The 25,926-nt window shown below is 41.6% G+C and overlaps 2 protein-coding genes across 3 annotated transcripts in view; one reads left to right on the top strand and one right to left on the bottom strand.

The window, feature by feature from the left end:
- The window catches only part of ddah1 (dimethylarginine dimethylaminohydrolase 1), an 82,886-nt gene extending 65,591 nt beyond the window's left edge, over positions 1–17,295 (bottom strand). The window contains exons 1-2 of one of the 2 annotated variants that reach the window (XM_026148137.1): positions 16,878–17,295; positions 9,740–10,066 (exon numbers count right to left, since the gene is read on the bottom strand). In XM_026148137.1, the coding sequence (XP_026003922.1) occupies positions 9,740–10,033 (294 nt within the window). In that variant the 5' untranslated portion in view covers positions 10,034–10,066; positions 16,878–17,295. Of the gene's footprint in view, positions 1–9,739; positions 10,502–16,877 lie in introns of those variants that run through there. The other variant, XM_026148136.1, reaches the window with a different exon arrangement.
- Positions 17,296–18,257: 962 nt separating this feature from the next.
- On the top strand, positions 18,258–21,078 carry ccn1 (cellular communication network factor 1). Its single transcript, XM_026148135.1, has 5 exons — positions 18,258–18,587; positions 18,787–19,021; positions 19,360–19,704; positions 19,816–20,021; positions 20,144–21,078. Exons 1-5 carry the CDS (start codon positions 18,540–18,542, stop codon positions 20,444–20,446), a joined length of 1,137 nt encoding a protein of 378 aa, XP_026003920.1. The 5' UTR covers positions 18,258–18,539; the 3' UTR covers positions 20,447–21,078.
- Positions 21,079–25,926: the final 4,848 nt, after the last annotated feature.

The raw sequence follows: 25,926 nt of genomic DNA, 5'->3' as shown, positions 1-25,926 counted from the left end.
GCAGTTAAAGCTTCAGCAAATGATCAGTTATTATAAAGAGACAACAGCAGAAAGTTCTTTACCAGAGAAGGTATAAGCCATACGTTCTAAGCATGCTAGCTGCTTAGCTTTGTGGACAATTTTATTCCGTCGCTCTGTTGACTTATCCACCACTTTGGGTTGGATTGCCTCGAAACTGCAAACTTTCATGGTCCTGAAGGAGTAAATCTTTATAGCAGTGAATATCCACCAATTTTTCTTCAAACACATGGAACAGATTTGTCTGAACACTTGTGGTGGTGACAAAAATCAGTATAGAAACACAATCCTCATATTGACCCTCATTTATTAATAAGTGTGTCAAAAACGCCCCAAAAGTCTGTTTGCATGCCATATCAGGTTTAAGGCATGTGGGCACCAGCAGATTATCTTCTTACCAACATGCACATGTTAGTTATTCTAAATCAATAGGCTCAATCTGCGTACTATGTGCATACAGCCACACCCCCATTTTTCTACATAAGGAAAGAGGTTTACCTGGAGGTAAAGTGGAAAGAGTCGATATGAAGATATAAGAGAGAAGCCTGCACCTTTAAGGCAACAAAGAAGGAGAAAATCTGAATTTAGAAACTTAAATAATAGTGTCCAAAGAGGTAGGCGGGAAAGGGGGAGCTTTCCAAAGTTTTTCCGCTCCAGGCCGACAGTCTGTAACATTCTCATCTGGTTAAACGCAGTCTGTGGACTCCATTCAGCCTGATGGGCAGCACTCTGTGTTAATGCTTATTAGCATGCTAACATAGAGAGCAGTAAACAATTGTTTCACCACTATTGCTGGCTATTCACCCTCAATTTATCACTTTTGTCTTCACATAAAAAAGAAAGGAAGCAAACTAGGGTCAGTAAATCTCCGGCTGTCCTAAAATTATTCAAATAAATATATCAAAACTATAACTAGCATCTCATAGTCACCAAGCAAAAGACTTTGAAGGATTTTAATAGCAGAACAACAAAGTTTAGCATCATATGTTTTTTTTATTAGTTTTACAGGTTAATGACCAGAAAAATGTTCATGCAGAATATCGTGGTGTTTCAGTGAAGATGACCTTTAACCGTTTGCATTTTGAATGTCAGCTCCAGTGCATGAAGTTGTTGTTTAGTGACAGCGGAGGAAACTCGGCATTTAAACACAACTGTCAAATAGCCTGACAGACAAGAGGCTGTAGCCTGGAAGGCTTGAGATATTCCCTTTGTGTCTCTCAGAGTATTTTGTTTTTAAGATTGAGAATAAAAGATACGTGTGAGAGTGAAAAGTCAAACATTGAGAGAGAAAGCAGAGAGAAAGATAATAAAATGAGCATTAACATATTTCAGTTAGCCTTCTGACTTCAGCTTGATTTACTAACTGTAGTAAAATGTGGCAGAGGCAAACATTTTGTCATCAGCAGCTTTTAGTTTATTACAGGATACCAAGATAAATGCTTACTGGAGTTTTCAGTATTAGAGATGCTTGTTGTGTTTCAAAAAAAATAGACATGGTCAAGACGACCCGCTGAAGTTCAAACTAAGTGTCAGAATGGGGAAGAAGGGGGATTTACGTAACTTTGAATGTGGAATGGTTGTTGTGTCAGACAGGCTCATCTAAGTATTTCAAAAAACTGTTGACATGCTGGGATTTTCCTACACAACTAAGTTAAAAAGGCCTCATTGATGCCAGAGATCAGAGGAAAATAGCCAGACAGCTTCAAGCTGATAAGAAGACAAGAGAACCTCAAATAACCACCCACTACAACCAAAGCACACAGAGCATCTCTGAATGGACAGCATGTCAAACCTTAAAGGAGGTGTGCTGCAGCAGCAGAACATCACACGGGGTGTCACCCCTATCAGCTGAGAACACAGAACTTGCACAGGCTCACTAAAATGAGACAATAGATGACTGGAAAAACATAGCCTGGTCTCATGAGTCTCGATTTCAGTGACATTCGGACAACAGGGTCAGAATTCGGCATGACATTTCTTGAACATGCCAAATTGTTCTGTGTATCTAAATGGCCTCCACAGTCTCCATATCTGACTTGGACAGAGCACCTTTGGGATGTGATAGAACAGGAGAGTCACATCATCTCTCAATGTTTCCAGCACCTTTGTAATCGATGCACTGATGAATTAAGACAGTTCAGAAAGCAAAAATGGCAGCTAACCCAATATTAGCAATGTGTAACTAATACATGGTCAGTGAATTCACATCACTTTAACACTTTTTCCATATTAATGCATGCCTCAGAGTACAAATCCCCAAAAGCCAGCATTGCTCCACTTATAAATGGTAAAGTCTTGAAGTACAGGTGCTAAGAGGGATTGTGAGCTTACATATTTACTTTCATTGGCACTCCTGGAATCAAAGGTCAGTGAAACTTCCCTTTAGATGTGGTAAAAACGGCAATGCACCAGCTCAAAGCTTAAAGCAAATATTTCAAATCACAAGAGAAACATTGCTAAGACTGCAAGGGCAAGGACATTTTTAAAGGAAATTTAAATTATTAAATTAGAATGAAAAATTCTTTGCCCACTGAAAAGTGAAAATATGTATCAATTTCCACTTAGTATTACTTTACTCTGAATTTGTAGTCTGATGGATCCGAGATCAGAAAGTAGACAAAAGTAGAAAAATGTTCAAAAGTAAGGAGAAAACTACACAGCACATCATTTTTCTAAACTAAATGGGCCTTTCTCACATTACCAAAACTTCAAGTGAAAAAAAGGACAACTTTTTTTCTTTACTTATTCTGCACCCTTTCTGACCTCAGCAAGGCTGTCTATGCCTGGCCTACTTCCTATGTCTTCCACTGCTTGGTCTCACATACCAAACCAGACATTCGCACACCCACGGTGACGGCCGAGTGTGACCGGGTCATCCCGCGAGGCTGAGAGGAGTTCCTGTTCACGAGTCTCCCACATCTGTCTCCCAGGCTGCCGCGCTGATGCTGAGTTGGAGGGGTTGCGGTGGGTGAACCTGGGGCTAAAAGTGGGCGTGGTCCAAGATTATTGGGGAGGGTTGTCTAGGCTGTTCACCCACTTCCATCTTTGCACAACCCACATGAGAGGCAAAGCCCCGGCACGTGCTGGCTGACCCATGCAGAAAACTAAAGAGGTGGATCACTTAACGTTCGGTGTGGTTTGATTTGATTTACTACACCTTTACAAATTAACTTATTTTATCTAGTAAAATGTGTGTATTTTCATTTCAAGTCAGCGAGGGAAACATTTATAGCACTTTCTACACATCCTATACAAGTCAGTCAAAAGGAGACTTATAGTTTTTGAGTGGCGAACAAGCTACATTACTAAGTGGGTGATTTAACACAACAGTTAGTCCATTAATATAAATGTAGGCAATTATGTGAGCGAGACTGTACAGCTAATGCTTTGACGGTCTCAAGAATGAATGAGGATGGGAGAAAGCAGCGGCACCAAGATGTTACGAATGAAAGATCCAGACGAGGAAATCAGACAGGCAAACAGCGGGAGGAAGGGCAAGTTAAATGCGGTAGGAATGTTACAGACAGTTGGGGAATGCACGTAGACCCCGTCCCACACGCTGCTGGTGGATTTCAGATGTCTCGCCCTTCTCCGACGTTCGCACTCGGATGTTAAGTCTCCGCAAAGGAAGCCAGTTCGGTTCTGTTAGGGAAGTCGTATAAGAGCAGGGGAGGGCAGCGAGGAATCGGCATCTGCAAAAGGCCGTCTAGTCAAAACAAGGCTCATGTGCTGTCTGGTGTTCGCTTGTGGGGGTAGCTACACGAAGCATGACCGGAAAAGGGGGCCCACGTGGAAGCATAAACTACGTGGACTGAACCTAAATATTACGTCTATAAAAACATGACCTAAATATTGTGTCTGTGGAGCAGGATTTTCCATCCTGTCTCCACACCTGGAGACATCCAAGTCTTGTACACTCAGTTATGACAGATTTTTAGCACTTTTTAAATGATTGCTATTTTCCAGGCAACTTGCAGTCGCCCTTTAAGCCGTGTGCTATTACAAGATACAGTAGGTCTCAAGTAGCACACTCTAAATATTTAGGGGCCACACTTAAAACATCAGTGTCAGAGGAGGAGTTCAGTAATTACCTCACTGAAGCTTTGAATTCTACTTGATAAAACTAAATCCCGCACGCCTGCCTGCTTAGCTGCTGCAAGTTAAGGTCTTTTTTTTTTGCCTGAGCAAAAAGTGAGGGTCGAGGATCAGAGAAGGGATTTTCTTTCTAGGCAATTAAACTCGACTTTGCTGTCAGACTCAGAGGCTGCCAGCACAACCTGATGCTCCAGGTAAGAATACGAAAAAAGAAAAAAAAAAAGTCAGCTGTCTGTAGTTACTGGGGCGACAATTATACGGCGCAGTTCAAAAGTTCAGCAGAAATCACTACTGTGAAAACACCTTCTATCCACCAAGGCGTCACTCCCAAGGATTGAAGAGCATCTCCATCTACCCTACGAGAGGAAGCAATCCCAGAGTGAGACGCTTGAAAACCACGAGTCTGCTGAAGCAACACTGTTACGGCTGGCTAATTCTCGAGCAAAAGTTACAACCCAAATTTTATCTACCTTTGGGTTCTCACAGGCAGAAATGCCACATTTCCGTGCTTGTGCCGTAATTATGAAAGTCTGAACAACCTGCTCGCTCGGCAGCAGGCGAAGTGATGAAACGGAGGTTATGGTTCGAGCAGATTAGAGGTTACAGTGTAATTTTAGAACTGTTCTGCCGTGAAATTGCACTTTCATCTCCAGCTTGAAAACAGACAAAAAGCAATATTTAAATCTAAAAAAAAAAAAAAAAAAAGAAAAAACATATCTTGACTCGAAACAACATTTTTACACACAATCCATGTCACATGTTCAACTTTGGCATCTTTGTGGCCAGACAGCAGATCACCAAGGGCAAAGGAACCATTTTTTCTAATGTGCACTAACGGGCTGGACTGAATGTGAAGAGCAGCAGGTTGACTGTGATTGCTCTGCTCTGCACTCTGTCACAGAGAATGAACCCAGTTAGGAAAACTAATTTTGTTGTGCCATGTCCAACAGCTGCCTGTTTCAGAGGCCAATGCGAGGCTGTGGCCACAGTGAGAGTGGAGACTAAATGATAAGATTCTGTTTGGTAGTGTGGTTTTCTTACAGCAAGGGTCAAATGAAGACATTTTTTATACCCTGACCAACATGTTTGGGATAAATGTAAAAGAAAAAACTGGCAATAATGAGAACGAGCATAAAAATCATAGAAACATTTTTATATTATATTGATCTGGGGAGCCTTTTTTCCTCTTTTTTTTTTTTTTTTTAGCCTCAGGTCTCATTTGTACTTTTGTGTCCGTGATGCGTCCTGGATCTCCCCAGAGAGTTAAAAGAGCAGTCCACTGTGTGCTACTCAATTCCAGTGGGAACGTCTCACTTGGACAACTCAGGATGTTACAGCAGAACTCCTCATCGACAGTTGGGGGCACGTCTGTAACATGAATGGGAAGTTTAAGGCCGTCATGTCCCTCTCCTTCCAGCTTCTAGCTACTGACTCTTCAGCTGCTGTTCGGTCTGGGTCACAGCACAAAAGTTGGTACACATATACGCTTTCTTTGGTACCCTCAATGAAATCACATATGTGCATACACAAGACAGAACCCCCAAAGAGGAACATTTTGTATCAGGTATTTCTTTTTTTGAACTGTTAAAGAACTTTTCTTATTTCCACATCGACCTGATTTTATTGCCCTTTTGACTTCTCTTTGACCTAATTTTGTTATCACTGTTACTTATCTCTAAGAAACACAAACTCACTCTATCACATTGAGTGGCTGGCTGGTTTGACTCACACCCTTTACGCAGTCAGTTTCTGCTTTCTGGATGCCGGCCTTTAGTCCCAAAATGCAGGAAAAGCCACGCTTTGCTCCAGCAGCCATCAATCAACCAAATAAAAAATTTTTAAACCCACATGATTATTTACACTTTGTTATGCTGTAAATGAGTTATCTGTTGTTTGTTGTCTGTGTTTAAAAAAAAAAAAAAATGTGAGCCAGCCCAAATATGGAACTGATCACACCTTGTACTTGGGGGACAAACTAGACATATTTCTAACTTGTGACCTTTTTATCCAAAAGTTAACTTCAGTTCAGTTGAATAAGCTTGTACTTTAAAATCCCTTTAAAAATCCTTTGCAAAACTGTCCTCCATGTAAAGATGAACCTGAGCTGCTGCTGAAAGCAGGATCAATAAAGTATTTACGCAAGCGAAAACATGCGAGTTTTGATTGGCACGAGGACGCCAGCAGTTCAAAACCTGCGTCAGAGCTTCTGAAGAGAGGAGCAACAACACAATCATGCAGGCTCATCCACAGCACATCTGCAGCACGCTCATTTCTGCTGGATTCACTTGTCATTAAATTATAGGCTGAAATGTGGTCAGTGGGTCACGGGGGTATTTTCCTTTTCCTTATTTATTGTTATTCATTCTTTGCATGCAGAGCACAGCTCAGTGAGACTTCCTGTTGTTGCTGTGCTGTCAGTACTTTGTGTGAGTCCTCAGCTCGCAAGCGGTCAACACCAGTCATGAGCCAAGTGGGCCATGGTGGCATGGGACTTTACATGCAACAGCTCTGGTGAAGCGACAAGAATGATGGTTAAAAAAAAGACTCAATGAATAGCAGAAACAGACAAAAAATTACCAAAAAAAACCTGATAAAAACATCTGTCACAAAGAGAAAGTCATCCTTAATACAAAGCTCTGCTCATGTTTGTCACTGGCCTCGAAAAGCTAACCAATTTGCCGTAATAACACAGCACAAGGTGGCTGTTTGCAATCTGAAAAGGGAAGCTCGCAAGCTGTCAAAGCAAAATCTTATAATTACTACTTTTCTGGGAACAAAATGCATTCAAAGCTGAAAACTGTATTTCAGACGTATGTTCTTGGGGACCTTGAGTAAATATTTTCCATCTCTGTTTTTCGAAAATGTTCGACATTATACGCAAACGGTTTGGCATCCCAGCTCCTCACGGAGTAACTAAAGCCAAAAAAACAGAGCCATTTTCATTATGACGCATAAATGGGTTCATAATAAGCAAGAAATTAAAGGTCATATGACAATCCACAGCTCCTCTTTCAGTGAATTCTGTCAGTTAAGCATTCATACTAATGCTCGGCATTCAGGGGAAAAATAGCTTCGGCTCTTTGTTGGAGTGGTTTATACAGAGCTCCAGGCTGTAGTACCCAATAATGCAATCAATTTAGACAAACATTTCTCCTCATAGAAAAGCTTTTAAGCAAAAGCCTAATGGAAAAGATTCTAGCAATCTTTGAGAAATTACAGAGCTGAACAATTTTAAAATCTACAATGCATTTGATCAAATGCAAAAAAAAGTATCCTGAAAAACAGAGAGGAAAAGTCAGATAACACAAACCAACTTGTTAATCTGCCATGTAGTGACAAGAGGATTGCAATAACATGAGCAAATGAAACTTGATGCAGATCTAATGGACCAGAAACCAATAACCAAGACTAAAATAATAACAACACAGCAAGTGACACCTTTGAATTCCCACATTAATTTCCTCACGTCATTTCACACGAGCTCTCTAAAGCGCTTGATCAACACACTTTACATTTGGAACAAAGTTTTGCTTTCCCTCGACAATCCAAAGGACGTGTACCCCCGGGGGGGGTCCCATTTCACTGCAGGGCAACCTGCATGTGGCGAATAAAGCTTTGATTGATTGATTGGTTATTTCAAAAGAATCAATGATAGAGGCTCGCTTACTTTCTTAATCGCCAGCGGCGACGAGGCTTTTCCTGAAACCTGCACTGAGCCTTTCTTCATACATCTTCAATAAGTAAAAATCAATAAACCCTTGTCTCGTCTGAGCAAATTATCAGCAATAATTGGTAAGGAGAGACATGAATATGTTGTAGTCGAGCTCTGTAAGCATTGACTTTGATAAGAGCGTGAAGAAAACCGGACTGTGTTTGAATGAAAGGCAGGAAAACAAGCTGATGACACATGTTTTGGTGATACGTGTGCAGGAGATACAAGGAGCAGAGCATTTTGTCCATTTTTTAAAACCCTATAGCTGTGTTAAAAACAGAGCATTACACTGGGAACGGTTGTTCAGCTCCATGTATATATAAAGTCCCAAAATGACATTACACAGAAAAGCTTCTCATCTCTGCACGCACACATAAACAAGCAGAAACATTCCTTTATCACTCACTGCCAAGCTGCCACATAACATTAACTGTGGAACAAAAGCTTTTCTGCTCCCTTTAGTGTGGAAAGCCATTTGTTGATTTTTCACAGCGTATCCTACGGCCCACGGGGCTTTAACTCGCACAATCATAATGATGTGTCATTTGCGCTGAAAATTATATCTCATTACGAATATAAGTATCCAGTTCAGCCAAGTCATTTATAATTCCACCCAAGACAGGAGTCATTTACTCATTAGAATCCATCTGTGGCTGTTTTGCAAACATTTATGTTCTTATATCTCAGAAGTTTCCAAAATGTTTTGCTTTTTTTTTTTAATTAATGAAACTTTCCCATGAGCTGAACACAGGCTGGACACCAAACCGCTGCAATTTTGTGTATGAAATCTAGAAGAAAAAAAAAAAAAATCACATTTAAAGGTTATAAAGTATCACAGTGAAAGTGCGCTGATAGCTTTGGAACATGTTCACGCAAATATAATGGGCAGTGCGCTCAACATAAATGAAATGTGGTGGTTGAAGGTAGCAGCGCCGAGCTTTTCAATCAATATCCCCGCCGCCAGTGAGGCCGGGGACCATTAGCACCAGTGAGCCAAGCAAAGTAACTCTGATGTGAAATGACAGGGGCTTTCACAGAAACCATCCTACCATTTCCCTCATTGTCATTCACACACACATAAACACACACACCCTACATTTCAGCCAGCCTCACTAGGCAACCAAGTGCACTCATACTGTTGTCTTGTTTCAGAAAAAATGGATTGATTGATTCATTTCTGTGGAGTCCTAAATTCACCTCCCCCTTGCTCTTCCTCTTGACATCTCATCAGACTCCTAATCAGCCAGAATCTGAGCTACTTGGCTTCTAGGATGCTCTGACATTAATGCTCTCCATACCACAGAAACAATATGATGTTAAAGTTGGCAATACATACTAAAAGTGCATGAACATTCAGCATCTCAGTTCTTTTTAAACTGTCACTTTTTTATATAGTTTTTGTAGTGTGCTATGTTAAAAACAAAAGCAGCATTGTCTTTAATATGGGCGTTGCCTCATATAAGTAATGAGCATAATTCCTGTTTAAAGGCTGGTGCACAGTGCACTGGGTTAATATGTGTTGCCTAGTATACATACAGCTGGTTTCACGTATAGCTTTGAATAGTGCAGCTCTTTTCCAGGCTGTAAAATTCAAAATCTGAATTCAAGCTTGTTTAAGGATGAATTAAATACTACACATCCGATTTTATTTAAGTTAATTAGAAACTGACTCATGCTTACGTTTTCGTTGATGTTATTAACTGATAAAAATATATGTTTATAACCCACCTACGTGCTGTGACCCTCATCACCCACTTGTATATCTTGATGCCAGTGCATCCAGCTGCTTATTCCTGCAGCTTAATTGCATGCCAAGTGAGCACAGCGGACAAAGGAGGCGGGAGGACGCCTTCCTTTCCACTTTCACATCAAACTTTATTTTCGTCGTACTGAATCATGCTGACACTGCCCTACCTCTCCTCTCCTGCTCTCAGCCCCGGGTCTGGTGATGAGCGCCGTGTCACCGCACACCACGGCCGCGTCCTCCACGAACACGCAGTCCGGGAGCGACTCGTCCGCGGGGAGCTCGACCACCTCCAGCCCGAGCCTCGTCCTCAGGACCTCGACGTAAGCCTCTTGCTCCTTCACCGCCTTGGCCAGGTCCACCTCCGTCTGGCTGCTCCGCAGCGCTTCTTTGGCCAGGGACACAGGGATTCCCCGAACGACGGCGTGGGTGTAATGACCGAAACCTGCCATCAAACCAGCCATGTTTTGCGTTCCCTTTACTTGGCACGTTCAAATCTGGAGAAAAAAAACACCCTGAGAGACAACTCGGCGAATGAATGAGAGAGAAAAATACTAGAGTCAGCTGACTCGATAATTCCTAGCTTGCTTATTTGTTCCCTGTTAGTTTGTTGGGCTTTTATTCTTTATTTACTGCTGCACACAGTGTCAGTCAGCCCTGCTCCAGTCTCCAGGCGAGCGACAGCGCTTCGGTGACGCGCACCGACCATCACGTGTAGCCTGAGTCTGTCAGCCCTCAGCCAGGCGCTCAGCCCAGGACCCCATGAGCCTATGGCTCAATCAATTATCCACTGGATCAACAGAGCAAAACCTGATAGTAAAACCCGAGTTAACAGTCTATTCAAATCATTAACAAGGAAAAATACAGGTTCCATATCTCTGTAGGGACAAATCAGAAAACAAAACAAAAAGGGTTTGTTAGATTTTTTTTTTGCCAAGGAAAATGCAAAACACTACCCGGATGTAGCTTTTCAGTTATAGAAGGACATACATTTCCCTTCATATGTGGTTGTAAATAATGCTGTGGACTGTTGGCTGGTCAATTAGAATCAGAATGTCTTTACTGTCTTTGTCACAGGTACAACAAAATTAAAAGTGGTCTGCGATCAGTGCATCATCCATAGAAATATAAAAATATAAATAAATAATAAAATGAATAAATGGAATACTTAGACCAGGGGTGGGCAATTCCAGGCCCCGAGGGCCGGTGTCCTGCAGGTTTTAGATCTCACCTTGGGTCAACACACCTGAATCACATGATTAGTTCGTTACCAGGCTTCTGGAGAACTTCAGGACATGTTGAGGAGCTAATTTAGCCATTTAAATCAGCTGTGTTGGTTCAAGGACACATCTAAAACCTGCGGGGACACCGGCCCTCGAGGCCTGGAGTTGCCCACCCCTGACTTAGACCATTTTAGCTTGTTGGTGTTCCTGTTAATAACACATTACAGTTATGTGGGGGGACATTTCACAGGATGCAGTCCTGTGAAAAACTATGTCCCATACTTCCAGGGTAATTATGAGGGTAATCAAATTTGATTCGCACTTGATTTGATGACCATCAGCAGAGGTGACTGCCTCTACAAAAGCAGACGTTCTGGCTGCTTGCTAGCTTGGAGCATTCAGGCCAATGCCGCAATTTTCTCGGAAGTGGGTATCCTGGAAAATTCACTTCAAGGTCAGACAGCGCAACGGTCAGAGAAACTGAAAACAAACAAAAATAACAAAACTAAATCCAACAGTCACGTCTCAGACTCAGTCAGCATGTGAAATGTTAAAGTTCATTATAGTACAGGAATGGCTCATTTGGACCTGGACACCTTGCAATCACCAAGGTGGCTATGAGCTCCTCTGTATAACAAAGTATTCTAGAGTCAAATGTGAGGCCATCTATGTGACAGCTAAAGTTTGCCTGAAATTGGGTCATTCAAAGGATAATGATCCCAAGAACAGCAGCAAATCTAAAACAGAATGAAAAACAAAAGAATAGAGGTTTTACAGTGTTCAAACATCAACCTGACTGGCAGGACCTTAAGAGAGCTGTCCATAAACATAAACCTCAACGCATAGAAGAAACAGTGTAACAGTGACGTGAGACGCAGAAAACGATTACTCCAAGTTATTACCGTAAAAATTGGTTCTAGGAACTACTGAATTATGGAAATGCTGTCATTGTTCACCACTGTATGTGGTGTTATTTCCTCTGATTATGATCCTCATTGTGGTAAATCGATATTTATATTAAACCTGCAGTAACTACTTTATGACTCCTCTTGGTGGTGCTTATCAAAGGAACAAGCAGAAAGTGAAGGTTAGTTAGTTGCACTGAAAAAGAGCATTTAGCATTTAATTTGGAATTTAAATGTAGGAAGAAATATTAAAAGCACAAAACTTTACTTGACTTTACTTGTCATCAATAAAAAAGCAATAAATAGTTGATCATCATGCCTTGAATGAAGAAAAACAAGCGTCTTTACAACACTGATGAGATTGCACTGACAGATTGATAATAAGTATTCCCGCATCTTCACATTTTAGGTGAAACAGCTCCACAGTGTAATGTCAGAAGAGGAGCTGCCAACAAAGTAAGGAATCTCCTTGACCTCAACACTAAGTTTGGTAATGAAAAAATAACTGTATCCCTGAGAAATACATTTCACAAAAGACCTTCACTACAAAAAGAATAGCGTGTGGATCTTGATAAAACTGGGAACATAAAGACAGATGAGTAGCAGATATCTATTTGATTCCCACACCATTCCAACTTGGGTCAAAATACATTTCGAAATGAAGGAAACGTGTGCACACCTTCATTCTTGAACTTGATATTCTTGAGACGTGTATCTGCTTTCATCTTGGCAGACTTGAAACAAATACTGCACACATAACTCAAAGGGAAAGACTATAAATATATAAAAAGACAAGTTTGTTGTATGATATGTAGGGAAAGAAGGATTTGAAAGGAAGCTCACTGTTAAATGTGTATGTATAGAAGGAATGGTGCATGGGTGGAGGTGGGCTGGTGGAGTTGTATTCCCTACGGTGCCATCTAAGGAAGGTTCTGGGCCCGGTGAAGCTGTCTGAATGGATGGAATGTTTCTTCAGACGTCCCAGAAGCACATTCTTCCACTGCGGGACCTGGGTTTGTCTTTTCTTGTTCCAGATTCACTCAATTATCCTCGACTGCTCTAAACATTCCAGTACATTCCAGAAGCCCCGCATTCCTTCTTCTTTTTTCCCCACCCCAGCCAGGATCACCAACCACCACCACACTTGCCCAGCTTTAACACCTGCCCCCACTCAGACTTCTTTTTTTCCCCTTCCCCATCATTCCTGATCGCAGATGGACGTGGCACAAAAGAAAGCCTCTTTTTTCTCTCTCCAAGCTGAGGAATTTGGCTTACTTTAGACGAAGGAAAGCCCTCATACTTCAGGCACACCTGGCTGGTACAATGTGCAGCTATATAATCAAAATGGTGAAAGCAGACACGGATCTGAAGCAGCACAGCGGGCTGCGGAAGCAGTTATGATTGAACTCATCATAAGATCGTAGATGTCTGAAGTGACATGCATGATTACACAGGTGATCGAAGGATGTTTCACTCTCTGTGCCTAATTACAGAGAGTAATATAAAAAAAATAAAGTAATAGGATAAATTTCATACATAAAAATTGATCATTCTAGAAGAACAGCAATGGATATTCTATTTTACATAGCAGCTATACGAGTTTCCTGTGAATGAAACCTTTTAAACAGCATCAACAAGCCAAGTTTCACTGAAAGAAGAGGATGCAGTAACATTTATCATCATTTACTATAGTTAATCGACCATATACAGGCACTTACACCCACAGTTGAGCGCAATCAGCGTATTCAGGGAATTGGCCTTGAGATAGATAGATAATCCTTCAGGTATAAGTAATTGCTATTACACCAAATGTGTATTAGTTCACAGCCAAACATTGTTCCCAATAAATTTAGCGATGACTTCTACACTGGTGTAGGAAAAGACCCAGACACTCTGTCTGTTTGCACAGAATCTGTTAACGTTATCCGTCATGTTCATTACAATCAGAGCAGGCAGGTTGAGCAAAATCAGACACACCAGTACATTTAATCTCCTCATCGCGCAACAACTCCTGGAATGCACTAAACCTCAGAGAAATGTTAATGGAGCCAAGTATCAAAGAGAATTTTTACCTTGAACTTGTCTTAGCTATAATTAATTTAAGATGAAATGGAAGACATGTTTCCGTGTTATCAGATGTTTTATGTTTTTTGGACAAACAGGAGGTTCCTCTTTTGTCATTTGCTGACAGAGCCAGAAGGTTCTTAGGACTGCTGTGGAAATGGTCCGACTATATTTCAAGACTAGCATGTTCTCTGGCTTTGCTGGTTCACGCAGTAAATAACATTTCAACAGGAAGCAAAGTACGAGTATACAACAACGGGAGGAAAGCAAAGCTGGAGTTACTGTAAGTATTCAAATAGCCACTGGGGAAAAATGTGTGTTTTCACGCAAAACTGATGCGTCGCTGATGACTAAAAAAACAAGAATGCAAAAGACGAAAGATTCCTCCCATCTTTTACCAAACACAGAAATGCATTTGGATGTGCAAAGGAAATGACCTGTTATGGGCAACTACGTGATAATTAGCACCCTCGGTTTACTACATCTTTGTGCAATGTGAAACTACAGCAGATTACAGAATCAGAACATATTTCAGAGCACTAGTAAGCAAACAACAAAAAAGGAAAGCACAATCCAAATTATCATCAGACCCAAAATGAAATTATCTTTCGAAAAATATCCTTGAACAACACCGTAGTGAACACTGTCTGTGCCAATATAACAATGATATAACAGTTAAGCACTTGAGGTCAACCTTCACTAAGCTGATTTCCTTCTTAATGAATCAGGAAGTCTGGTATCACAAAGTTACATCAGAAATTCGTGTGAAAGTGTGATCTCATGTGTTTGTCTTCTTGTGAACTTGTCAGATTTATATTTCTTCAGAACTGGACTCTGCGTTTTAATTGCTTGCTTAATCTAAGCAGCCATTCATATGCAAACAAGCTGTAACTCATCAAATTTCCTGCTTCTCCGTGAGCTGACAGAAGAAGGAAATGTTGCTAGTACAAACTGCATGCTAGTTATGACATCTGTCTTGGCTACAGTACAATGGAATCTGTTGTTTAAACATGTAGATCCTGGTCCATCCGTGTCTTAAACATAAATAAGGAAGCTGAGGGCTGCCACCCGTCTAGACTTCCTGAAGGTCATGCAGTCCTGATGGGTTCTGATAATGGGCTTCCGTCACAGTGAGCCTTGGAATCTCTCAAGCATTGGTCAACGTTGAAACTGCTTAGACTTCCCAGCCAGAGGCTTTGAAGTCGCTCAGATGCAGAGCAGTGACAACAATCCAATCATCGATTCTGTCAAGAAGGAGAGCGAGTCCCTCATCATCACGAAGGTCAAAGGACCGTAATGTGTGTTGTTTGCGTGAGGGGCTCTCCGATGGCTTTAGTGGAAACTATTTGGCAAGGGCAATTACAACAAAAGACGCACATCCAGCTTTTGGAATGTTTCCTAAAATGAACGGGGAATAATGGAATGAATATTGCTGCGTGTTATTCTCCACTGACGTAAAATGAAAACACTGCTTCCCATCATTGTAACACTGGGACGGATGCAAACATGCTGTCATACACACACAGAGGTAGGCATAAAACCATTACAACACTAAAGGACAACTGAGAAGTGGACAATCAAACAAAGCAATAATATAAATGACCATTAAAGGAGTGTTCTCCCACTTCAGTGTTTATTTTTACATACATTTGTGGAATTAAATGCACGATTAAGCTTAAAAAAAAATCAACTTTCCTCATCAAGCCTGCTTAACACACTGTGTCTTTATCCAGCCTAACCATGCTGGACGTGTGTTAGAGGGTCTCAGTGTGGGATATCTACGGTTGTCCTGAGAGGTCAAATGCACTGTAACTTAAGAAAACATCAGGAAATTTAAAAAGAAAATGACCACAAAAGCATACAAAACACAATGAAAACAGAAAAAATACAACAGAAGTTGACAAAAACACAACAGAAGGAGAAAAATAAACAAATTCACAAAAAAGTACAAGTGAAATGTTTCAGTGGAGACAACGTGACCAAACAGCTGTGGGAATAACAAGAAAGGAAAACATGCAAAGGTTTGCCCCTTAAAACGCTTCAAGACTTATTGGATTTGTAACATGTGTTTTAATCACACAACTCATATAATATTGTGCATGTTTGATGTTAGCTACCTACTGTTTGCTTGTCACTTCTGCAGCTGGTCCATCAAATTATCTCCCCAAAATCACTTAGATTGTTTTTTGAGTTTTTTCTGAGCTTTTGCTGCATTTTTCATTGTATTTCTCTTGTTTTCCTAAACTTCACTTGTGTTTTTTTCTATTTCTATTGTGTTTTATTTGAATTCTGTTGCGTTTTGTGCGCTTTTGGCAGCATTTCTTACCATTTGTTTATTCAACTTCCGTTGTGTTTCATTCAAATTCTACTGTGTTGTTTTTTTCTATTTCTATTGTACTTTATTTAACTTCCGTTGTGTTTTTCCGTGATTTTGTAGCTGTTTCTAAATTTTCAGTGCGTTCTGTCAGGGCCACAATAGAAATCTCCCTTTAAAAAATTGTATAACTGCCACAAAAATAGAGACCCATTTTCATAATACAGCGTTGCAATGCACACAGGAACACTACACATGTGCTCACAAAGACACACCCCCTATCCAAAAAGGCTGCACCCACACGTCCATCTCCATTCTGAATACTCACACAGACGTGAGTAAGAGGCTTCACGGACAAGGACTGTTATCACATGAATACATCCTCCTCTATTTAAAGATGGTTTGACGTTTGGATTCTGGTCAGTCTTTAAATTATAATAATAAAAAAAATGGTCATCCACCAGTTATTCCTTACACATCACCATCTAGTGTCTTGAATTGGAATTATAAAAATATGGCCACAAAAATAACAACCACGACAATCAGTCCACGTGGGGAAACCTATAGGCTATTAAAAGATCTTTTAAAAAGTGTCTCTTGCGAGAAAACAAAGAAGAAGACGCTTTACCAAGGGTTATTTATTTTTGTGGCTGGTTTTTTTTTTTTTAGAAGAAATGTATCTGCTATGTTCTATTATCATATAAAGGGGATTTTATTCTGAGGGTAGCCACCAATGTTAGGCTCACTAGAGGAAAATGAAAATCAAAACAGAACAAAAAAAACAAAGGAAGTCCAAACTCACCGGAGAGGCTCTTCAGCCGTCTTGCTCAGTGCTGCTGTCTCACTGTACCGTTATGTAAAGTCTACACATAAGGCTACAGGGAAGAGGGGAGAAGTGAAATGTCCGATCCTTACAAACACAAACTCTTTGCCCTCATGCAAAAAAGAAAAGAAAAAAGAAATCCTGTTTGGAATCTGCCATCCCGTCGTGACAATAACAACGGTTTATATCTCGTCTTTACGCATTTCGCTGCCACCTGGTCAAAGCTATTATAACTCGGAATCATTTCAAAACTCAGGTGGAAGAGACTTATTGAGACTCGGGTTGTTAAAAACTAAGACAAAGACCCAAGTGTTTGTCTCCCCCCACCAAACACCACTAACATCACCGCATCTCTTGCGGAAAATTAGATCACTTCACCTACAGCAGGACCCACTTTCTTTCTTCCCCCCACGAAACATGATGGACACATTGTGTGAGTGTGTAAGGGGGGCAAAACTGCTTCAAAGGATGAAAGGAAAAGGAATTTCCCTGCATGAAGAACATATTTAACAAGCCTTTATGCTGTCAGGAATGCTGGCCAAGGGGGAGAGAAATATGTTAATAATGCAAGCTACTGCCATACCAAATATGGCAATATTGTTACGTCTGAGCTCTGGTGCGCATCTGGTAATGCTTAGCTCCCCTGAATAAAGGCACCGGAGAGCCAGAAATAGACTGTTCAACGTATTTCTGCCTACACCTTTAAGAGAAAAGCTCGTACGGTTATTTTAAACGTGTTCATCGTCTTGTAAAAGTGTATTTAATCAACTGATCTGCGCCTAATTACTGTGTAGGCAAAAGCATGCCTGACACAGTAATCAGCAACAGTCGAACATGTTCAACTGCATAACTGACACTTAAATTGATCCATAATAAAGTTTTGTTCAAACTTCTGATCTGATCTTTATGTCTTGGGATGCTATTTTGGGGATATTCTGCGACATGGCATTCTTATATGAAGACAAGTGACTCTAAAATTCAACGGCTGACACTCACACACACACACACACACACACACACACACACACACACACACACACACACACACACACACACACACACACACACACACACACACACACACACACACACACACAAAAGTGACAATAAAGCATCTCAAGTTCACCACTTCAGAAAAAAAAACCCAAATGAAGCTGATGTGATAGACGTGAGGGGCGAGCAGAGGAAGAAAATGAAAGGGGGGATAAACAAGAAGGGAAAAATGTGAGACGGAAAAGTGTGTTCAGATGGGATCCAGGGGGGAAAAATCCATTTGGGAAAGAGAGAGAGAAAAAAAAGAGAAAGGTTTAGACAGGGTGGAGCTTAGGTCTTGGATGGAAAATGCGCCGAGAAACATTCCTGGCATAGTTTGGGAACAGTTCAGCAGGCAGGCCAGCGACGACGTCAGCTTCTCACTATAGTATAAAAGTACAGAGGTGGCCGGACCTCAGCAGACTGCAAGCGCTTCACTGAGAGCTTCTTCTACTCTAAAGGAGCCTCTGACGATAGAGACTACCAGCAAAGACATTAAGAGAGACAAACGGCTAAGAGAGGGAATACTTAAGGACTCCTCCGAAGACAGACTTTTCCTTACACCGAGAGCAGGATTCCTTTTGAACGCGCACAAGAAATTTATCCAAGATGCTGGTGCTTACTGTTGTCGTTGCCTTCCTCGGAAGCTTTAACCTGGTGAGTCTCCCTCTCTCACTCTTCACTGAAATATAAAGAGAAACGTTTTGCGGTTTTAATTCCCTACATTTAGTTAGAGAGAGGAGAAGCTGCTCTTTTGAGACTAAGTTTATCTTGTTGTAAGCCATTCTATGTCGCTTGATTTTAAACGTTTCTAAAAGATGGTTTTGTGTTTTTCTTTTCTTTTTTGGTTATACAGGTCCTCTCCTCCTATTCCTCCACCTCCTGCCCCTCCGTGTGTGATTGCCCTCGGGAGATGCCCCAGTGCGCACCCGGCGTGAGTGTCGTCCTGGATGGCTGCGGCTGCTGCAAAGTTTGCGCCAGGCAGCTGAACGAGGACTGTAGTCTGACCGAGCCCTGTGACCACACTAAAGGACTGGAGTGTAACTTTGGGGCCAGTTTTGCTGCTGCTACTACTCGTGGCATCTGCCGAGGTATGTATAAAGATCATCCTCCTCCAGATGTGCATGCCTCATGACTTAGCCTGAAGACTTTTTTTTAATAAGAGGGATTATTATTCAAGAATATGGGAACCTATGTGATTTCAACACTATGGAATGCAGCTAGGAGGAAACTAGTCTGAACCTCAAAGCACAGGCAGCCCACTGTGGAGGGAAAAAGACTCCTCACAGGCAGCCTGAAGAATTTCACAGTTTAACTGATCCTTATCTGGCAGCCATGTGATGTCTTCAGCAGACTTCTTTGAGCAAAGCAGGAAAGAATAACATTCCTCACCCTCTGTTTTTTTCCTTTTTCTCCCCGCTTGCTGCAGCCAAGTCAGAGGGCAGACCATGTGAGTACAACAGCAGGATCTACCAGAATGGAGAGAGCTTCCAGCCCAACTGCAAACACCAGTGCACATGCATTGATGGGGCAGTGGGATGCGTACCGCTATGCCCGCAGGAGCTCTCTCTTCCCAACTTGGGCTGTGCCAACCCCAGGCTGGTCAAGGTAGCAGGCCAGTGCTGTGAAGAGTGGGTGTGTGATGACAGCAAGGAGACAGACATCCTAGAGAAGATCTTTGGCAAAGACTCAGTGATGAAGGATTTGGAAGATGATCTCACCAACAGGAATGAGCTCATTTCAATTGTCAAGGGAGGGCTGAAGTCCCTACCAGGTAAGAAAGCAGTCTTTAATTCTGAAGGTTTTTCTTCTGGGTTCAACTGAGATGGTAAAATAAACTGCATTCAGATTCACTAATGTTTTCATTGCTTCTTTTTAATCATAGCATACAGACCACAGCCGGAAGTCCACCACATGTTCGAGAGCCAGAAGTGCATCGTTCAAACCACACCCTGGTCCCAGTGCTCCAAGAGCTGTGGAACTGGCATCTCCACCCGAGTCACCAACAACAACAGTGAATGCAAGCTGGTCAGAGAGTCGAGAATCTGCGAAGTGCGGCCATGCACCCAGTCACCTTACTCCAGTCTGAAGGTAAGCTCGAGCCAGCTAGCTGAACCAATCCAATGGAAGCACGCATGATGTTGAAGGTATGCTACAGCTGGGTCTCAGTGCGCAACTGACAATTGTCGCTCTTGTGCCCATTCTTCTTGCAGAAGGGAAAGAAGTGCAGCAGAACTAAGAGATCGAGCCAGCCGGTGAAGTTCACCTACGCCGGCTGCTCCAGCCTGAAGAAGTACAGACCCAGGTACTGCGGAACCTGCATGGACAGCCGCTGTTGCAGCCCCCACGACACCAGAACCATCCGCGTCAAGTTCCGCTGTGAGGACGGCGAGACCTTCTACAAGAACATCATGATGATTGAGTCCTGCAAGTGCACCTACAACTGTCCCCATGCCAACGAAGCCTCCTATCCCTTCTACCGCCTCTCCAACGACATCCACAAGTTCAGAGACTGATTGGTGAGGAGCAGCCAAAACCCCTCCGTGAGAGAAAGAGATCAGCAGCAGCAGCAGCAGCATCATTGGCAGCCAATGGCAGTCTAGATGAAAGCAGGGGTGTAAATAGACCACCAATCAACTACCAGCTTCTTGTTGTAACGAGATTCCCAAGGAATTGTTGGCTTACATCATGAGGACTTAATGAAGTGCACTGTTTGCTGTGACTCAGCATGCCTAATATGAACTGCTTCGTATTAATTGGAGCATTTGAAGTAGCTTCGTTAAGGAGCAAGATGTAATTAATATTTGTACATTAATCTTAGTCGCTGATATCGATTCACTGTGTATATTTTGATCCCGTACACCAGACATGACCCAGACTGTAGACTTGTGTGTGTATATGTAGATATGCACATGCGCAACTTCAATTAGCATTATCATGTTGTATCTTTGGTTGTTTTTTTTTTTTTAGAGAAAGAAAAAAAAGACACCAGACGATGAAATGTAAACTCTCGACTTGTTTAACAGGCGCGCGGTTTCATTCCTTCCTGACGTGGGCATTATTGTTCATGTTTTGTGGCAGCTATTGACCTCCCTTCATGAGAAAAAAAGAAAGAAAAAAAGACAAAGCGAAACATGTCAAAGGATGAATGAATGTTTTTTTTTATTATTATTGTTATTAATATTATTTATCAAAATAAAATAATGTAGCTACTTTATTTGGATATTATGTGTCATACTGGAATAAATTGTAAAATGATTTAATTTTATATGCTACAATAAAACTGATTTATTTATATGAAACACGACGAGCCCAGAGTCGAGTCTGTTCAGACTGCACTGCGGGACGGGACAAACAAACGGCGCACCGGGGATATTTAAGCCCTCTGTTATATCATTCAATAGAGCCAACAGATTCTCAGACAGACACCGAGCGGCTCGTTCTGCTCTTATATAACACAACCTTGGAGGCTTGCTCTCCTGACTTTTTGTGCTTTTGGAATGCCATTCTGCAGCGAGCTAGTTTGCTTTCATTTGATCTGGCTAAGCCACACACTTGACCGATTCTGAGAAGAGGAAAAAAAAAGATTAAGTTCATGAGTAGCAATGAGTATGGGAGTATGCCAAGAATCTTAAGTGCTGCGCTGAATGGGCTGGGATTAGACACCATGCAACAAGGACAATGGAATTATTGTATATCATGAATACATTCCCAGTTACCCTTTTCTTTTTATTTCATTCTTGTTTTCTTTTTTTCACACAGCATTACCAAATTGACTACTCTTTAGCAGCTACCTTTAAAAAGTGAATTAGATGCATTGGCCCCTGCTGGCTCTTAAATTGCAGGGGTCTGCTAAACAGTTGTAAACAGTCAAACAGAGCAGGGAGGACTTAACTCTCCCTTCCAGGTTTTGGTTTAAGAGGCATGAATACTGCTATGAGACAGAAACAAGCAAAGAGCAGGAAACAGGGGTAACACAGTTGGTATTAGAAACTGTGGTTTTCAAGGGCACTAAAACAGTGTTTTGCTACCATCACATTAACGCTTCTCGACTCATATTCTGCCGTTTTATTCTTTAATAGACTCATTCTGTATGATTTAAGCCTCCGATTTAAGTTTTATAACCTTAAGGTTCATGAAATCCATAAAAGTATGGAATGTATGATTGAAGAATAACAACCTGAAAAAAAGAAAAAAACTTGTGCTAGTTCTCACAGGATCTGACGTTTGCACAATGGTAGCCATTTAGAAGCATCGCGCTGAGGAGAACGACAGGAAGGGTTTTCTTCTTCTTCTTCTTCTTGTTTTTCATCCAGGTAGAGGGAGCGGCTCAGGAATGCAGCAGTGGCTCAGAAAGCAGACATCCTGATGGGTGGCAGATGTTGGAAAATATTTCAGTGCAACATGTTCACTTCAGCTGAGGAAATTTTCCAAATATACACGAACCCTCCCGAGTTCTCGTTTGTGTCCACAGAAGGCATTTTTATCTCCTGGCAAGTAAGGGAAAAAAAACCTGTCTAATCTCACACAATGTGCCACTTCCGCATAACTTTCCCACATAGCTCCTGGAAATAAATCTCAATCGAGTGTATTTAATGAGAGGCCGAGCAGGACACGCCACACACCGCACAGGATGTGCTCACTGAAGTTTTACACATGAAAGGCTTCTGAGGTCTACCTAATCACAAAGATGTGTGACTAAAGGGTCCAAACACTTTCAGGGTGCTTTGTTTTTCTTTTTTCTCACTCTTTCCCTTTCTGCTCCTTCCAAAAAAAGAAAATTTCCCTCCCTGTCTTTCATGGCTGGGACGTTGCAATGCAATCAGACTCATTTGTTTTGATAACTGAATGCAGCACACTTGGTTATGTAATGGCATCTGTACGTTATGTGAGCAGTGCTTTTGGTCAATGTAGAGACTTACAATTCCTCAGCCTTTACTATGTCAAAAAAGAATTCCTTTTCCAAAAAGAGGGGAGTGTGGGTGAAATAACTGTGGTCTTCAAGCAAACACAGCACAAACCTGTAAAATCTATCGCTCTCTCTCACACAGGCGCCCCTGCAATTAAATTGCTCGGTGACTACCTCACTCCCTAAACCAAAAAATAAAGTGTTTATATGACAAAGACATTAGCATTAAAGTCTCATCAAGCAACTACGTAATGCAGTGCAACCAGAAGCTAACAGGACTGAGAGTGGCCATTACAACCCGCTGGATGCTGCTGAGAGCTGATGTCAACTCTTTTACAGCCCTTTACCCCCTCCATCTACAACCTCAGGTTAATGCTCACTGTTGTAAGCAACCCAGGAGCAAGGAGAAAGAAGGGTTGCATACAGATACTTGTTTCATAACCTACCATCTGCTGGACAAAGGAGGAAACAGCATGCTGTGTGTGATTTCTGTCTAGACTCACACACCTGTTAAGACCTGCACGTTTTAAAGAGTTGTTGCTGTGAAATGTGTGTCTGAAAACTTGCTCAACATCATAGGTATCATTGTAGCGCTGCTATTTTGCATAATACTCTCATGGTAAAAAGAATGATGTAAAAGGCACCCTTTTTTCCCCAGATCCTGACAGGGTGTGGGACCCTTTCACACAACGCAACAGCGGCAGTAAATATCTCCTGACACACCCACCAGATACCCTCTGGCAATTACATAAGAATAAATGATGAGTGGGCTTAAGGGAAAATCCGAGTCAGTTCCCTCCCAGGCTGTTGGATTGTTTGGGATGTCCCAGAGGGACGCTGGCTACTACCGTGATTATTAGCTCTAACAAGCCGCACATTGATGGGAGAGGCAGAGCTTAATTGTTGGGCGTCTCGAGTCTCAGACTAATGGATTTCTGCAATGAATCATCTCCAACTCTGTCAGCTGAGCTAACACTGGCATTTACTCCTCTTTCTATCGTTCGACATGGGCAGGCTAATGAGGTCACACAGTCAGGAGCTGTTTGTCTCCCAACACTGCAAGTTTGACATTAAGGATAAATAGGCTGATGGTACTGAAAGCCCCTCTTATTGGCAGAAACATTCTTTTGTTGAGTTTTCAAGAGGGTTTGCCTTTTGCCGCGGTGCCATTGTAAGAAAAAAAAGAAAGAGAAGAATGTGAAAAGTGACTCAGAAAAAAGTCGGCACATTGTTATTGGGTGTTGATCTTCAGCCAGCAGGTGAAATGAAGAGACTACAGATGGAAAGTGTGGCTTCATAGTATGGGGGATTCACAAGCTAGTGTCCTCGCCACCCTTATCCACTTCAGGGTGGCGAGGGACTAGGGGCCATAGGGCAAGAGGTTAGTACACACTGGACCAATCACCAGTCTGTCAGAGGGCTAACAGAGAGACAGACAACCAATCACACTCATGTATGGACAATTTAGAATCACTAGTTAACCTAACCCCACTAACTGCGTGTATTCTGTGCAAGGAAGCTGGAGTACCTGAAAACATCCCACGCAGACACAGGGACAACGTGCAAACCCCACACAGATCAGGTGGTGGATTTGACCCCAGGACGTTCTTGCTTTGTGGCAACAGTCCAAACTGCTGTCCACCAGATTCATGGGAGCGTTGCGTCACTCCCAGCTGTAAAATTTGAGCTAAATCAAACGTGGATGCAATGTGCAGCAAAGAAGAAAAGTAAATGAATCATATTTCAACAGCACTACTTCTACATATTTTAGAGGTATTTGGTAGATGACTAAATCTCACTAGATTTTGGGATTCTCAAAAGACTATGGTGCCATCATCATCTGTCACATGATTCCTTGTGTTTCTTCTCACTGAAAACACTCGTTACACATGCTGAGGCTCATGCATTTGGGACCCGGTGGTTCTTAGCACAGACGAGTCAAGATACATGATTTGGTTATATGAAATTGTGTGAGCAATCTTTTGGCTGTTCCCTTTGGGGGTCACCAGAGCAGATCATCTGCATCCATCTCATTCTGTTCTCTCACATCAACCATCTACATGTCATCCGCACAACAGTGGTTGTAGTCGGTAAGTACGGTTAAACCTACATAGTTTTTTGATGTTCATTATCACCTGTAAATCATTATTACATGCTATTCAATGCACCACCTAATTCCTGGGATTATAGTTTAATAAATCTTTTAATATAAAGTCATGGAAATAGAAAATATGACAAGTTATCTAATAATCTTCTGAGAAAAATGATTTTGGGAGACACCTCAAGTCCTTAAAACTTTGTGAAGTGCTCCATCTGTTTAATCTTTAAAAATAGTCAGTGTCTCAGCTGGATGACCAAATATCTTTAGACCACATTGCAGATCGTCATACCAGCTGCAGGCATTTAAACAGAACAATTTCTCAAACAGAAACTGATTAGTGCAGAAAGTTCTTAAAAAAATAGAAATATATTGGACATTATTTCCCAAAAGCAGATGCTATAGACTTTAATGATCCATGCAGATATGCTCCTAATAGACATTAAAAACTTCAATGTGTGAAACATAAGTTCAGAGAAAATCAAGATAATTGAAATCTGCTCCACAATATCTAATGCAATAAAATAAAAATTCTTCTCGGTTAGCATTTAAAAGTGTGCTTTGAACTCTCGAGCAGCATTGGGCTGCAGGGTTTGCTGATGTTGCTGTGGAACACTAAGTGACAAGGCTTAATGCATTTTCCAAGTCTTTTGTTTCCCCCATGCTGGGTAATTGCAGCTCAGTTTCCACCATTGTGAAGGGATAAGGGCTTGAAAGTCTTCAGTCATTATATTGCCACCTACTTTCGCCTGTAAAACCATTTCTGATGTTTTTTCTGCATCTTTTGATCTCTGGAACTGACCACAGCTGTAGCATGGAAAAGTAGCTAATGAATAGTAGCAGTGACTTTAGGCTTCGTGGGCTAAAAAGTTCCTGCGTTTCTCTGCTTTTCACAATTGGTAACTGGGTCAACACACAAAAATATTAAAAAAAGAGACACGTATACGCTTACTAAATGCTGTCTTACAACTAGCGCTCTTAATGCCAGC

This window comes from Astatotilapia calliptera, chromosome 17 (genome assembly GCF_900246225.1).
Source record: "Astatotilapia calliptera chromosome 17, fAstCal1.2, whole genome shotgun sequence".
In the NCBI taxonomy this organism is placed as follows: Eukaryota; Metazoa; Chordata; class Actinopteri; order Cichliformes; family Cichlidae; genus Astatotilapia; species Astatotilapia calliptera.
The sequence above is the reverse complement of the archived record's forward strand: the minus strand, read 5'-3'. Positions and strand labels throughout refer to the sequence as shown.